Raw genomic sequence first — 15,807 nt, forward strand, 5'->3', positions numbered from 1 at the left:
TATTATTTTTAAGTGTGGATGTGGACAAAAGCTCACGGAGGCTGAGGGTATCTGATTGCCACAGAGGAGCTGGAGTTCAAGAAGTTGTGACCTGACTGTTGGGAACTAAACTCATGTCCTCTAGAAGAGCAATACCTCGCCTAACTGCTGGGCTATGTCTCCAACCCAAAGGAATTTTAATATAGTAGAAGATATTAAAACAAGCTTTCTTCTGGCTCCATCACTTGCTGCCATGCAATGTCAAACGAGTTATTACCTGAACTTTAGTTCTTGCTGTAACAAACAATCACGGATACCAGTGGCTGAAGATGCTGAAAGCTTTGTTCTTATTTGTACTGTGTGCTCATTGTGGGCCATATGGAAGGGCTGCTGCTTGTCTCCTTATTCCAGGATCATGGCTAATAGAGTTACTCTCATCTAATTATAGAGCATTGCTGGGTTTTGTTACAGAAGAAAAGCAGGCTCTGCAGGGTTTCACACCAACAGTTAGAGAGGCTGGGAAGCGGCACTTCTTCATTTTTGGAGCTTGTCGCAGGGTCTCCCTTCGCCACAAGGGGGCGGGAGCAGGAATCGCATTCCCAGCATGGGAAGTGGAGAGCCAGACGTAACAAGTAGGAGTAACTACTTCAAGCAGCTCGTAAGCAGAGTTCAGATGCTTGAATCTGATTATCATTTGCCATTATGTGAAATGTGCACATACAGATACTTAAAGAACACAACGTAGAGCAGGCTATAAAACTATGGAAGGGGCTGCCAATAAAAGCATGCAGTGCAAACACAGGTTGGTATCTGCTATCTCGAAACCATGAGAAAACAGGCATTGGAGATTTGGGAGAGGCTAGATTTGATAGAGGTAGCTCTCTATCAACAAGTGGTGGGAAAAGTCAGCATCTGGAATGGGGGGGAGGTTAGGTAAGGAAGGTAAAGTCCATAAGGAAGAGAGTAAGCACTCCAGAAACCCAGAGGAAGCAGACACACTAGACCAGGGCATAATTGCTTTGACAACCAGAAAGGAATAGCCTCAGAGATAGACACAATTTCTGCAAAAGGAGGAAGAAAATGATGATCAGAAAATCAAGGGAGGTCAGCCATACAAGATGCTTCCAGAAGGCTCTGCTCCTCAGTTCTGTGGCAACTGCAGTGTGAATTTAGAGGGGCCATGTACCCCTCTAATGGCCGATATTGTAAGCTCCATGTTTACAGAGGAGACTTGGCAGAATTCAGTAAAGTGCCTCACTGAAATGTAGCCAGTGAGGGTTTCGGTGTGAACTCAAGGAAACCCAAAGTTTCCTACATAAGAAAACAGTGAAAAGAAACAATTAAAAAAGCAGAACTAACCCAGACGCAGTGCTATACAGCTGTAATCTCCACTATTCAGGAGGCTGAGGTTCCTGAGGTTCACAAGTTCAAGGCCTGCCTGGGCTACACAGACTATGTTAAAAGCCAGCAAGATCTCATTTCAAATAAAAAGTAACAAAAATGCCCTGGGATGAAGCTTGGTGATAAGGTGTTTGCCTAGAAGGTGCAGGGCCCTAAGTTCAGTGCCCAGTCATTCTCCCCACAGAACCCTGAAAGTGGTTTTCTATGTACTAATTAAAATGGCTTATGTGGGCTTTTATGTCTTGCCAATGATTTCATGCATTAGAAAAACAGCTTGGGGAAAAATAGGGAAGAACAGGAGTCATTATAGGTTTGAGGGGAGATCTGGCACTAGTGAGATCTCTAGTGATCTACAAGGATGACACCAACTGGCAAACTAAGCAATAGTGGAGAGACTACCTTAAATGTCCATCCCTGATAATGAGTTTGACGACTACCTTATATGCCATCCTTGAACCTTCTTCCAGTGACTGATGGAAGCAGAGGCAGACACCCACAGCTAAACACTGAACTGAATTCCTGGGACCCAGTGACAGAGAGGGAGGAGGCATGAGAAAAGGGGTAAAGAATGGGCTGGTGAAGCCCACAGAAACAGCTGACCTGAACAAGCGGAGCTCTTGGACCCCTGACTGATGGCTGGGAGGCCAGCATGGGACTGATCCAGACCCCCTGAATGTGGGTTACAGTGAGGAGGCCTAGACAATCTATGGGGCCCTGGGCAGTAGATCAGCATTTATCCCTGGCATATAAATGGACTTTGTGTGTCCATACCACAAAGAGGGATGCTCCCTCAGCCTGGACTCTTAGGGGAGTGCCTGGACCCTGCCCTGAACGAAATGACAGACTCTGGATATCCCCTATGGGGAAGGGAGTGGGGATAAGGTAGGAGGCTGGTGGTGGGCGGGTGGTGGGGAGGTTTGGGAGGAGGAGAGGGAGAGGGAGCTGGGATTGACATTTGAAGCAAGCTTGCTTCTAATTTAAAAAATGTAATAAATAATAAAAAGAAAAAATTATAAAAAGAAAAACATCTGGGGGATCTGAGTTCCCATCTCTGAAACCCATGTAAAAAGAAAGAAAAAATACAGCAGAAATATGCATATAAAGTATAAGGTATAAACGGTGACAACAGTGGCCATTTTAGAATAATGCACGGGAATGGGTGCGGTAGAGTTTTAAAGCAGTGGTTCTCAACCTTCCCAATGCTGTGACCCTTTAATACAGTTCCTCATGTTGTGCCGACCCCCAGCCTTCAATTTATTTTTGTTAAAGTTACTTCATAGCTATAATCTTGCTACTGTTTTGAATCTTAATGTAAATATCTATGTTTTCCGAAGGTCTTAAGTAACCCTTATGAAAAAGCTGTTCATCCCTCTGAGGTTGCACCCACAGGTTGAGAACCACTGTTTTAAAGCATCAGTTTGAGAATGTAACTAAATTGCCATGTTCTGCTTCGATCCTTACAAATCAGGAACCCTGAAACAAAAGGCATTTCATAGAATGGCCTCAAAAGAAGTTGAGCTTACATCTGTAACTTTCTGCTAGTTTACACCATCGGGATCCTTTTTTTTTTTTTAACAGACCCAGGGTAACATCTTTTATTTTTCAAACTGTCTGACCTACTGTAAGCCTTATCAGTTTTAATACTTTCAAGATAAAAGATGTGTTTGTCTTCCATTCTTCCTCACTGAGACAGGCTCAGCTAGTTCCGTGGAGACTGTCGAATGGCTGCTGAACAGATGGCATAGGCTGCACGTTTGGTTCAATACCTGTGCTAGACCTAACTTCATTTTCTCTGTCTCTCTCCTCTGCTGGAAACAGTCAAAACTTAGTAAGTGAAAGAGACATTATCGAAGACTATAAATCCATCTAGTTGTAAAAAAAAACTTTGTTATCAAACTTTGGCTCCTAAGGACAGTTTTTAACATGACTTTTTACAACTGACATTTTCCAACCAGTACTGGTGGCTTGTGGTCTATGAATCGTTCTTCAAGTGTTTCTAATGAGAGACAGAAAGAGGTGGATCCAAATGGGAGTGGAGGAGGGAGGAACTGGGAGGCGTAGACATAGGGGAAATTATAATCAGGACATATTATGTGAGGAACAAAAACTGTTTCCATACAAGGAAAAAAAAGAATCAAATCTTTAAAAGATGCAAGCTAGATCAGTAGATTTTAATGCAACATTATGAGAAAGTTCACTGATACTGTTTCCGGCTGTCCTTTGTTGATCTTCACAGGATAAGAAGAGCCACAGTTATCTGAAAAGGTCGTTAAACTATCATTCCCTTCTCCCTGTTTGTCCACGTGGGTGCATTTGCTTCATATATACTTCAACCAGAACAAAATGCCACAATGTAGTGACTGCAAAAGAACAAATGAGAACAAAATTGTGTTTTGTCAAGGCAAATAGCAAACAGAATTGCCAAAACATAAAACTCTTCCCATTGTGTGTATATTTTTGTTTTGGATAATATATTTTTTCACTAAAATACCATTTTTGTAAATTTATTCACACTTTCTAATTAAAAGGTAAAATAGTAATCTTGTAAGTTATTTTTTATTATTTTATTGTAGCCAATACTTTAAGTTTGTTCCCTCATAATTTCTATTGTAGTAAGTATTGATAGATATAGCTACATAAACAAAGATATTTGAACTTCTTGAGGATTCTTCGGAGTGTAAAGGACTTTGAGATAAAAAAGTTCGGAGAAATGAAAACGAAAGTGGAGTTCTCCTTTATACTTCTGTGTAATTGTTCCAAATCCCATTATTTACCAGTCACTCTGCCTTCCAGAGCTGGGAGTTGCCCTCCGGAGAGAGCAAGGAGTTTGGCCACATTTTTGTTCCCACTTAGGCCAGCAAATGTGAGGGCACAGACTATAGCCTTGCGTCTTTGCATCTCACTCAGCAGCTGACACATTGTTTCCCATGCAGTAAGACTGTTTTGGGGGGGGAACTGAATAACTGAAAATCCATGTCTCTTCCTATCCCTCCCTCCCCCTTTCCTTCCTGCTAAAAAAAAGTCAGATTTATTTTGGCTCACAGTTTCTAAGACTTCAGTCCATCCTGGTGAGGAACAGCTCAGTTCACGGCATGGTGATCCAGGAAGTAGAGGAAAAGAAAGTCCAGTTCTCTAAAACAGTTCATGTCTTGTAGTCTTTTTTTTTTTCTATTTTTACTCTTAGCTTTTTTGGGGGCCTGCCACCCAGGTCTCAAATAAATGACAAGGAGTCTTATTCTTTCTTATGAATGCCTGGCCTTAGCTTGGCTTGTTTCTAGTTACCCTGTCCATCTTTGGCCTCTGGACTTTTCCCTTTCTCTATGTCCGTGTACCTTTCTTTACTTCTTACTCCGTGGCTTGCTCTGTAGCTGGGGGACTGTCCCCTGGAGCCCTCTCTCTCCTCCTTTTCTCACTCCTTCATCTCCTCTTCCCAGATTTCTCCTCCTGTTTATTCTGTCTGCCAGCCCCGCCTATTCTTTCTCCTGTCTCGCTGTTGGCTGTTCAGCTCTTTATTAGACCCTTCAGGTGTTTTAGACAGCCAAAGTAACACAGCTTCACAGAGTTAAACAAATGAAACACATCTTAAAATAATATTCCACAACGATGTCTTAAGATCATTTACTTTGAAAATGATTAGAAAGAGTGAGGATTCTTAAGACCCAGCCTTCTGTGTGATCACAGAACCATCTCTGGTTACCAGAGTTGGTACTCATCACTCCCCTTCCGGCTGTTGACTTCTGCAGCCCTTGAAGGAGCTAACCATTCACTCAGCAAGTAAAGTGTGTGTCAGGCCAGTGCTGATGACTACCATGTTTTTAATAGAATTTTATAACAGACATTTTAATGAGTGAGACCAAGGTGCTGACCATGGCGAAATTTCTTTTGCATGAAATGGGAACAGTAGTGACACAAAACTGCTCCCCTCATCTGAGCCTCTTAGGTCACTGGTGGTCTTTGTTCCGGAATTGCCTTCTTGGTTCTTGATGTTAGCATACCTCTGCTTTCTTGAGATCCGGGTGAGATTGGAATGTTAGTGTTTTTCAAAAATTGTCATTGGCAACTTCCACATTTGTCAATTCTTTTGGCTTGTGTAGTTTTGGGTAGGGCATTTTACAAGCTAGTGAGAACCACTGATGTATACATTTCTTTCCATTTGTTGGAGAGGGCTCTGACCTTTGGGGTTGATGGCTTTTAAGTCCACTGGTACAGTCAGCTCTATCTGGAACTAATTATCAACTTGGTGAGTCTTCTGGATGCCCTGGTGATGACCTTTCTTTGGTATAGTACATTGTTCAACTTTGGGGGAAAGAGGGAAGTCAGGGAGGATCCACCCCCAAGGCACTAGCAAGCTGACTTTTGGATATTAGAATCTGAGGTAGTAGGGACATAGGGAATCAGACTTTTGACCAATGTAGAGCATTTGAATTATCTTTGAATTTTACGTGAAGAGTCTTCCATCATCCCCTGTCTCAGAGGAACTGCTACAATCATCCACATGTAACAGATTTGAATTCCTTTAAGCACCATCAGAAAGGGAACAGGCAGCAACATCGTTGGAAACCAGGGCCCCGAATAACCAGTCTCATAGGTCAGTCATTTACTTCCAGTCTTCTGTTCAGTCAGTGAACCAATGGTTGGTTGTCACGTGTTGGGTAGCGGGATGCATAAATGGAAAGGCTTCTCTTCCCGACTTTGAGGGCTGCTCGATGTAGAAGAGGAGAGAACGAGAACAGACCAGTGTCCCCAGAATTGTCAAGGAGAGCATGGCAGGTGCTCGGAAAAGCTGAGCTGTGGCCAGTAGATGTTAGGAGTGGTAGACAACAGTGACTGGCAGTCAAGACCTGGAGGTGGTAGGAATCAATGGACTTGTTTTGGGAATTATCAGCAGTTGATCCTGCAGGACTAAAGGATGGGGTAGGATCCGGTGAGAAAGAGAAAAAGAAGGCATGGAGAGAATGGCTGGGGAGGTGAGGGGGGATCTGGGAGGAGAAACCAGGGGCAGAATGTACTGGGGAAAAACTTTATTCATTAATAAAATATTACACATGGAATGATTTGACACATTTAAATATTATTAGCTTTTTCTGAACATACATCACATACCAGGCATTGCTGGAGGTACTCTTAGCTAATTAATTTATTTAGTGGTTATTCTAGAGTCGAGGAAACCAAGATGCTGAGAAGAGGAGTGACTTACCCAAGGTCATATAGGTAGTTACAGGTGCTGCCAGTGCCCCAGCCATACAGTCCGGCTCCTTACAGCCGTAGTGATAGGCACCTTTCGGAAAATGGATTATATATTTTGTATCTGTTGTCAGTGTTTATTTCATTCGCTGCAAATGTAAAAGCACTCACTCTAGTGCCCCAAAACTTCAGCACAAAAATATTGGTCCTGTGCTCTAGAGAAAACTTGTTTCTGACTTCATACACTAGAGGCGCTTTTTCTGGGGTTCTTTTGTTCGATGGAAGCAGGGGTTGTGGGTTTGAGCTGCAGACAGCTTTCTTCAGCATGGCCTTTGAATCTATGGCTCAGAGACACTTTCTCAGGTGCTGTGCTAATGGCAAGCATGCTGTGAGTTTGTCTGCATTTCCAGCATTCTTGTGGGCATTAATGCAATTAGGGTCACACCAATTTCCATCCTCTAAAATCGTTATTGGTGAGATCTGTAGGTGGGTCACACTATGACAGGTTGCAGTTCATTCTTCAGCATGGGAAGGCCAGGTGGTGCTAGTGTAGCCCTTCCAGGGTCAACTTGATAAAACCCAAACCAAACCAAAACAATTTAAACCCCCAAACTGGGCAAAACCAATTTGCCACTAGATGGAGCTCTGGCTATTTGGGTAGGAAAAAGGCTGTGAGGAGGACTGTTAAATTGCAGCCACATTGGGCCCCTGGTGTTTGCAGTCCTTGGCTTTTAATTGTAGAAGGCATCTTTGTTCTTTGCCTGACCTGCAGAGTGACGTCACTGCCTTTCTTCCTGTGTGCCGGGCTTTGACACAAGCCAGATGGCCACAGTGATCCGTAGGCGCCCAGGCCGCCTGGTACAGCGGTTGATGAAATAGAATGGGAAGACATTTTATGGTCAGCTGTGGGAGCACAGCGAGGCCGCAGCTATGCTAAGTAATTACATTTACCGCACATACCTTGTCCCTCATGGGGAAGGGGTCTCATGGAAAAGAAAAAAACCTACATTTTTATTTATGGCGTTGTGAGGTATAGACCTTTGATCTTTTATTAGCCAGTAGTCTGTTCCAAAGGCATGCGCTCTCTCCCCTGTTCTGCAGTCACTGTGAAAATGACATGTTTATTTATGTCTAACGGTTCTCTCGGGCTGTGCCTCGCGATTCTTACCTTCCCTCTCCCTCCACTTTGCCTCCAGTTAGAAATGTTTTAGTTTTGGAGAGAGTTTAGTTTGTGGAAGTCAGAGTTCAGGCATGTTAATACAAGCAGGTTTCCGTCAGATATAGTCCAGAGCGATTTGGTCAAATACATTACTGTTTATTATGTGTTTGCTCTTGAAGGGGGTCACAAGAGTCCAGGAAAGGACTTTTATTTTGGGGTGGGGAATGGAGGTGGTCGAGGTCAGGAAATGAGCAAGACATTAATTTTATTCCATTTTTAGACATTTGGCAGTTGGGGTTACTTAACATGGTCATTTTAAACAAAACATCAGAAATTGCTAATCACCGAGTGTCCTCCACTTTGATTTGAAGTTATTCTTCACCGACTGCAACACTGCATGAGGCCCTTATGAAAACCCTACGAGCTGAAAGCTTGTCTGAAGCTTAACATCATGTAGCTTTGAGATTCTTCTACACGATGCATTTCCAAAGACTTTAGTAAAATATTTTTTACCCTTTTCCATGGTGAGTCATGAGCACTACTCAGAATTTTATTTAGAAAATACAAATCATAAAATTGAATTATGCTTTATTCAAATCTGACAGTTTGTGGAGTGATGTCTCTTAGTTGTCCTTAGGTTTTTTGTTTCTTTGTTTTGTTTTTTTGTATTAAAGCATGAGTTTCTGCATCTATGGAAGGCTGTGTGCGTAAGGACAGAGGATGGCTCTGCCATCAGATGGATGTCCCCACTCTTTCCAACTGTATTTGCTTGTGTCCTTGGTTCTTTGAGCCTCTGTTTTTCCCACAGATGTATTGGGGATGCAGTCGGCCTCCTAAGAGGACTGTGAGGATTAAACGATAACAATGAAAGTCAGCTTGCCATCTGAAAACGAGGCATTGACACCTTATTAGCACTGTGCGTGGGCTTAGCTCTATAAACCAAAAGCCATCAGTTGTTATGAATGTACCTAACAGTTTGTGATGTTTTAATTCGTTGTTTCTTGTTTTCTTCTTTTTTTCTCCTACTCAGCTTTTGTCCCTGGTTTTGCCTCTGGGTTTGTTGCTGAAGATATCACAGTGATGTCTGCATTCAACCTGCTGCATTTGGTGACAAAGAGCCAGCCAGTGGCCCTGCGAGCCTGTGGGCTTCCCTCAGGTTGCTGCTTGTACTCTCTCCATAGTAGGGCACTGGGCTCAGTGGGTATCTCTGCTCTAGGAAATGGTACACCATTGAGTTTTACTAAATTCCATCTTTTCTATTTGGACCCTAATTTGAAGGCGGAAATTGGCTATATAAATCATCACTCTGCTCTGATGAACACTCGTTTCCATAGCCCTCTCAATAGCTTCCCTGCCCCGCACACACCCGACACTGGTATTTCATGGTGTCCCCTTGCTCCCTAGCGCACACTGCACATCTGCAAATCATAGTTCACGAGAACCTGGAAGTCTGGAGATGAAACTGCCCCAGTCACACTGAGCAGAATGTCATCCTGTTAAAGGGAGGGCCATGCTTTTCACTCCGCATGTGGCTGGCTGCTCCTTTAGAAAAAAAAAAGCTAAAATGAGCAACTTTAATGTAATTGTGTTACTAACATTGTAGTTAGGAAGAAAAGAATCTTTTTTGCATGACAAAGACCAAATAAACAAGACTAATACAGCATGCTTCAAACGGGTTCATAAGTTAGAAACACCATCCTTTTAAAAAATGTGATTTTAAGCATTTAAACCAATGAAGCATAGCCATTCAAAAATTCACTGCGTGTCTGAATCACTCAAATTAATATTTTAATTTTATCATGAAATTCACAATGGTCAAATGTTTTATTCCAGTGACTGTGATTATAGATATTATTTATACTCCCATCACTATGTGTGTGTGTGTGTGTGTGTGTTAATACACTAGGTAGAGGATTTAACTACATGATTAGACATTTACTAAGTATTAAAGGCATGTCAGTACTAAGCAGCAATGGTATAATGACAAACAAGGCTAAGATGACTGGTTTTCAGCACGAAAGATATAGAAATAGAAGTGTCTGAGGCCCTCTCACCATATGTGTCTGTGCCTTGGGTAGAGTAGGAACCCATAGCAGAATGAAGCTAGCAGTTTTCTGTAGGGAAATACATTTTGGAAGGGAGGTAGGTCTCTGGAGTTTAAAAGGATCACATGAAGGAGAAGCATCTCAAACCATGAATAGCAGTTAACTCCACGACCAGAAGTGGGGTACTTCCACCATGTGAAGTAGCTTGGACAAAGCATGAAGATAGAAAAGAGCAATGCATGGCCAGGAAATGTGGGCTATTTATGTGGGTATCTAGGAACGGCAAGAGGGAGAGCTGAGGGAGGAAATGTAGGCACATTGTGAAGTGTTGTGATGATGTGTTCTAGGGTGCTTAGCTCGGCACTGGCATTTTATAGATTGAGCTGGTGGAGTATAGAGGAAGGCCAGTGCCGTTTTTTCCCCCACATTGCTGTGAGAGGTGTTGCGACAGCAACTTGATTTCAAGGGCCGGGTAAGACATCTGTAAAAACTAGATCTTATGTTATGTATGTATGACAACTCATGAGTGAATACAGCTTAATGCCAGAGCCCCAGCCTCCACCATCACCTTTGGCATTGATTGTTCTTCCTGCCCCTGATATCCTGCACTGACCTCATATCGTACAGCAGATGAATCTGAGGCTGTGTGTTGTCATCAAGGGCTGAGGGTCTTAACAATGGCAATCAGAGTAAATGTGAAGAGACGGGTGAGGGTAGACTACAGTGCGATGCGGGATGTAGAAGTGACAAGCTTCATCCGTTGCATTGTCTCCGAGCACGAGGGAAAACCTCATCCGCTACAGTCCTTCTGCCATATGTGAGTTTTCGATTGCTATAAATATGTACAACAATTGGACTACACATGTGTCACTGATGTTTATGCATAACTATTTTCTCATTGTGAACGCCGCTATGGGTAAAAGCACTCTGCATAGTTTCGTAAGGTGGGCCTGCTATCCACAATGGGTCTGCTATCCACAATGGAGGCTAAGTGTTTACAGAAATAACTTACAAATAGCAGTGTATTCCTCCAAATATAATGGGCCAGTAAAGTGTTTCATAATGAAATTGTTTAATTGAAATAACAAGAGATCTAACTTTTGATAACAAAACAATTCAGAGATAAATGCAACAAAACTGAGAAGGACCAAACCATGCCAGTATAGTGCCAAGCAAGCATTTGTAGTTTCAGTATCATTGGGGTCGGAGTCTGGCTTTGACTCTTACTTTCTAGGTGTCTTAGTTCTCTTAATTTCAAAATAAAGATAATAATAGATTCCACCCAAAATGGCTGCTGTGAGAATTAAATAGATCAGCATATAAAACAGCTAAGGACACTACCCATAGGTGTTTTCACTAGGTTTATTATACAAATCCAAATGTTTATGTCCATTTGGATTTATAGTTTTCCATAAAAATAGACCTTTAAAAACATTGAAATATGTGTATTTTCATCTAACTAATTTAATAGGAACCACAAATACATGCTGTTTGGGGAATAACCATCTCAACCTATTATTCCTTTAACATTGGTTTATTTATATGTGTGTATGTATGTGTGCGCCTCTGCATTTGTGGAGGCTAGGTGACAACTTGTGGGTATTGTTCTCTCCTTCTGCCTTATGGTTCCTGAGGGTTGAACTCGGGTTGTCCTTCTTGGCTGCACACACCTTTACCTCCTGGGCAGTCTTGCCAGCCTCTCTTTATTATATTTAAACCTGATCTCTTTAGTTTATGTATATGTTGTTCTGTGAATGCATGTGTCTTTTACCCTTAACACCCAGTATTGACAAAAGCCCAGAGAAACTATCTTTCTGCCCTAGGGCTTATAGATGCATTTTACCTGGCAAGTGAATTGGTTAGAACATTCCTTAATTCCCTAATTTTCAAGGGCCACTAGTGTTTGAAATATAATGAATTTATCATCCATTTCTCTAAATGGAATTTTATAATTAGAGCTAGGGAAATGCTAAAGAAGTTGTTAGATTTAACAGCAACGATACAAACTATTTTGACTTTCCAATCTGAAAATATAATTGAGATGAGAATTCTAACCTTTGTAACTTGATAGAAAGAGGAAAAGAGGGCAAAATGGAAGACATAGGAAATTAAAATGCAAGTTTCACTTCTTGCTTTAAATCACTGTTCTTTGACCCAAACCTGTTATGAGAGAAATCTCTGCAAATCAAAAAGATTTTGGTGCCTTGTCCTCACTAATTTTGAATATTGAATCATAATTTTTTGTTGAATAACACATTGATTTTGAATAATAATTCAATATTGGATTATAAATTTTCTTTGAATAATAATTCAATGTGAATAATTCTAGAATTAAAAAAATAGTTGGAATGGGCTCCTAAAATTGATTGTAGCTGAGTTGGTCTACATGGAGGCTGTATCTCAGAAGTGATTTATCATTTTTCAGCTCTAACTTGCCTTTCTTCTTACTTTTTAATAAAGCATAGTTTTAACTAAGAGCTTGATTAAGTACATCTGAGTTACTCATGTTTGTCATTAAAGGCAATTTTTCTCACTCAGAGTTTCATGGTAATTTCCTACAGCAGTTTCCTGTAAGTATTATCAAGCAGAAACTCCAACCGAGCTTCTGTCGTTTGCTTGTGTGACCTTGGACACATCTGTGAACCTCTCCAGATTCCATTTTCTTTTCCTTTAAAAAGAGGTGACTTTAGATGACCTGTTCTGTGTTTGTCTTTCTTAAGCCTACAGTTTTAACTTTTGGCTTGAGGTGAATTAATTCTTAAAACTCACAATTAATTAATGTTCCAAACTTAGAGAAAAAGTCTGCTGGGTGGTGCTTGAGTGTTAGAATTCCACAAGACAAAAAGACTTATCCCAGGAGGGATCTGGCAGCAAAATTAAAACATAGTTTCAATACCAGAGAAAAGTTAGGTAGTGTAGTAGTGTAGACCAGGTATCATGGTAGTTTTTAGGCAAGTACGGGTGCCTGTCTAGATAGCCCTGTTACAGTGATAGCCACACCTTCATACCATGGACACAGTATGCAGCTGTGACTTTTACTTCCCTTTTGGACATGTTTAACACACCTCTACAGGACTATCGGGTTGTTTATGAAGATGATGTATCATAACATTCTAATGAACACATTAGAACTCCCAAAGACACATTGTGGAAAGGGGCTTGAAAGTTCTACTCTGTGTGACTGGAACTCCATGAATCAGGGGCTTGTGACTCCGGAACATGGTTGGTGTCTAGTAAGTATTTCTTAAACCAGTAGTAAACATCTGGAAAGTTTATATGTATATGAGGTCATGACTATAACAAAGAGTAAAGACTCATTTGAGATTAGTTTGTGTGGGAAGATTAAAAGTAAAGGTTATATAGCGTAGGTGCCTTCCAAATTCATTTTCAAAAAGCGACTTATTCTCATTTTATTGGATTTTTGCAGTATAGTGGATGTCTTAGATACAGATTGTAGTATTTTTAGTTAAGTAACGAAAGTGACAACACAGATAAGCTATGTATACATAGATTATCTAGAATTTCTTTGCCTTTTCTCTAAGATAATTTGAGTTTGTTGGAATATTGACTGAAGTGGAGAAGTAGATCTTACACACATTATGGGAACTAAGAACTCTGGCTCATTTGTTCACCTCTGAGGAGCAAATTAGCATGTTTGTGCTTTGATTTATACATCTTAAACAGGGTTTCCCATACAGTAGCTCTGTAAGTAAAAAAACACTATTGTCAGTTCTGACAATAGTTCATCAGTAGCAACTGATGTCATAGCTCCTTTAAAAGCAGCCAGCCTGCCCACTGGGACAGGTACACTCTATGGTGGTGTTGAAAACCTCTGTTAAAACATGGACCTCCCCCATATATCTTTGGTAGACTCTGTGACCTGCGTCTGTGAGCACAATGTTGTAGTTTAAGTTTTCTGTTGATAGGTCTTCCAAAGCTTCCCAGGGAAGGCTCTGTGATTAGCTTCACAACCTCTTCTCTGCCAGTCAGGAAACAATTTCATGTTTGAGATGGATAAGGACACAGTAGTTTTTGTTTCTCTATTGGTGTCACCAGCAGAATAATGTCTTGTGTGTTCACCAGTGTTACATATGCATCTTGCCTAGCGTTTTATTAACGTTTTTGAAGAATGTGTGTGTGTGTGTGTGTGTGAGAGAGAGAGAGAGCAGTTCTTATAGACCTGATGCAGGGCCTTATACATGTTATGGACCCCAACAGACCATGAGATTTTTATTTACTTTTAAGAGAAATAAGTTTAAAAACAAACACAAATTTCAGTGTGGTTTACACAACAGTTTGAAATCAGTTGAATGGATAGTATAAACACTTCCCAGTAGATGGCACTAGTTTTACATCCTTGTGCAGCATGTGATGTAGCCTAGCCTTAAACACATAGGTGCATTGTAAAAATGTGAAAGAATGTAAGGATATCCAGTTAAGAACATATGGATTTACAGACCAGACTTGTCCCCGCCTTTACTGTTCTGACAGTGTGTGTAGAGTGAAAACCTCTTCCGTTTTCAATAGGACCCTGGCTCCCTCTGCTTGGACATTTCTTGGAAATGTCTTTCATATGTAGACTTTCTACAAACTAAAACAAGTTTTCATAAATTAACCTATCTTGTACCGAATAGCTGCTTGAGCAGTAATTTATAGCTTTATATGTGGCTAAGTTTTCTGCAGCAGACCACCCACGAATTAAAGAAAATTATACATTTTGTTTTGCCATGTTTTGGATTGCTGTAGAATCTTGAAATGTTATTAGTTACCATGCTGAATGTGGAGCATTGATCAGCTTTTGCATGAATGAAATGTTTTAGGAAAACTAGAAAAAGTTGTATTTTAAATTTTGATTAATGAGTACTCTGATATAGATTTATGCTTTTGAAACAAAATATTTTAGCCTTTATAATCAAGCTTGAGTTAATACTGAAAGGTTGTAGAGAATAGATGCTTCACCAAGGCCGACTTGCCTCAAAATGACGTATGTGTATAAAATATGTTGGGCATATAACTTATTAAATGTGGATTTTATTAAATTTTTGTATTAAGTGGCAAATAAAGTAGTAATTATAAAACACAACACAGTAAAAAAACTAGCATAGCATAAGCAAAATCTTAAACATATCCCAGGTTTTTTTTTGGCAAATTAAGTATAACAATGACTGTAGAGAATATGAAACATTACTAGCTCCAACAAATCAAGACACATGAACTTGGAGATATAGCATAGATATGTTTCTGTATATAAACATGCTCACAGTAGTATTATGAAAAAGATCAGAGAGGGGTTTACTAAAATGAGTGGTCTTTTATCCTCAACAGAAGTGTATAATGAAGGAATGAGCCAGAGGTAACCGTAATGGTCACATGCCAGGTAATACTGATCATACCTGGTGAATTTTTATTAGTCTTCCTCAATTCATAGTTTAAACCAGAACATTTAGAGCAAATTTTCATGATTGCGTTTGCTAGATATACTTTAGTTACTTAAGCTAGATTATTGAGATGCAATGATAAATTATATGTAGATATTTTCTGCCTTTGCATTTGAAAGCAGCTATTTATTGAAAAATTTAGTATTTGTTTGAAAGTCCTTAATTTTCCCCTTTATTTGTATTCAACATGTTCAGAGTTGTATCAGTTGTTTTAAAATATGTTACAAAAGTATTTATCAGGTTTTTAATGGATTAGTAAGCTATATATTTACATACTTAAACTTATTAACTGTTATGATAAATCCTTCCTCCAGTACTACTTATGACTATTATATTCAGCCATGTGATTGAAGAGAATGAAATCTTATTTTAAATTAATTTGAATTTTAAGCATGCCAAGAAAATCTACAATTGTAAATATTTCTACAATTTTTAATTTATTGCCAAAAATACATATTGTTTCAGAATGATTCATTTCATTTGATTAATTTTTAAGATCTCTTGTGTGGTTTTAGATAAATTAACCTCAGTTTTAGAGCCTTTCACTATATTATTGGTATTGATGAAGAAGCAAATTGTAAGTTACCAGATTGTTTTTATT

The 15,807-nt window shown here is 40.0% G+C and overlaps 1 protein-coding gene across 1 annotated transcript in view; it reads left to right on the forward strand.

Moving 5' to 3' along the window:
• The window catches only part of Msrb3 (methionine sulfoxide reductase B3), a 114,293-nt gene that overhangs the window by 15,634 nt on the left and 82,852 nt on the right, over positions 1 to 15,807 (forward strand). The window contains exon 2 of the mRNA XM_005081520.4: positions 8,754 to 8,879. Coding sequence (XP_005081577.4) covers positions 8,754 to 8,879 — 126 coding nt within the window. The remainder of the gene's footprint in view (positions 1 to 8,753; positions 8,880 to 15,807) is intronic.

Source organism: Mesocricetus auratus, unplaced genomic scaffold (assembly GCF_017639785.1).
Source record: "Mesocricetus auratus isolate SY011 unplaced genomic scaffold, BCM_Maur_2.0 Super-Scaffold_100011, whole genome shotgun sequence".
NCBI lineage: Eukaryota > Metazoa > Chordata > Mammalia > Rodentia > Cricetidae > Mesocricetus > Mesocricetus auratus.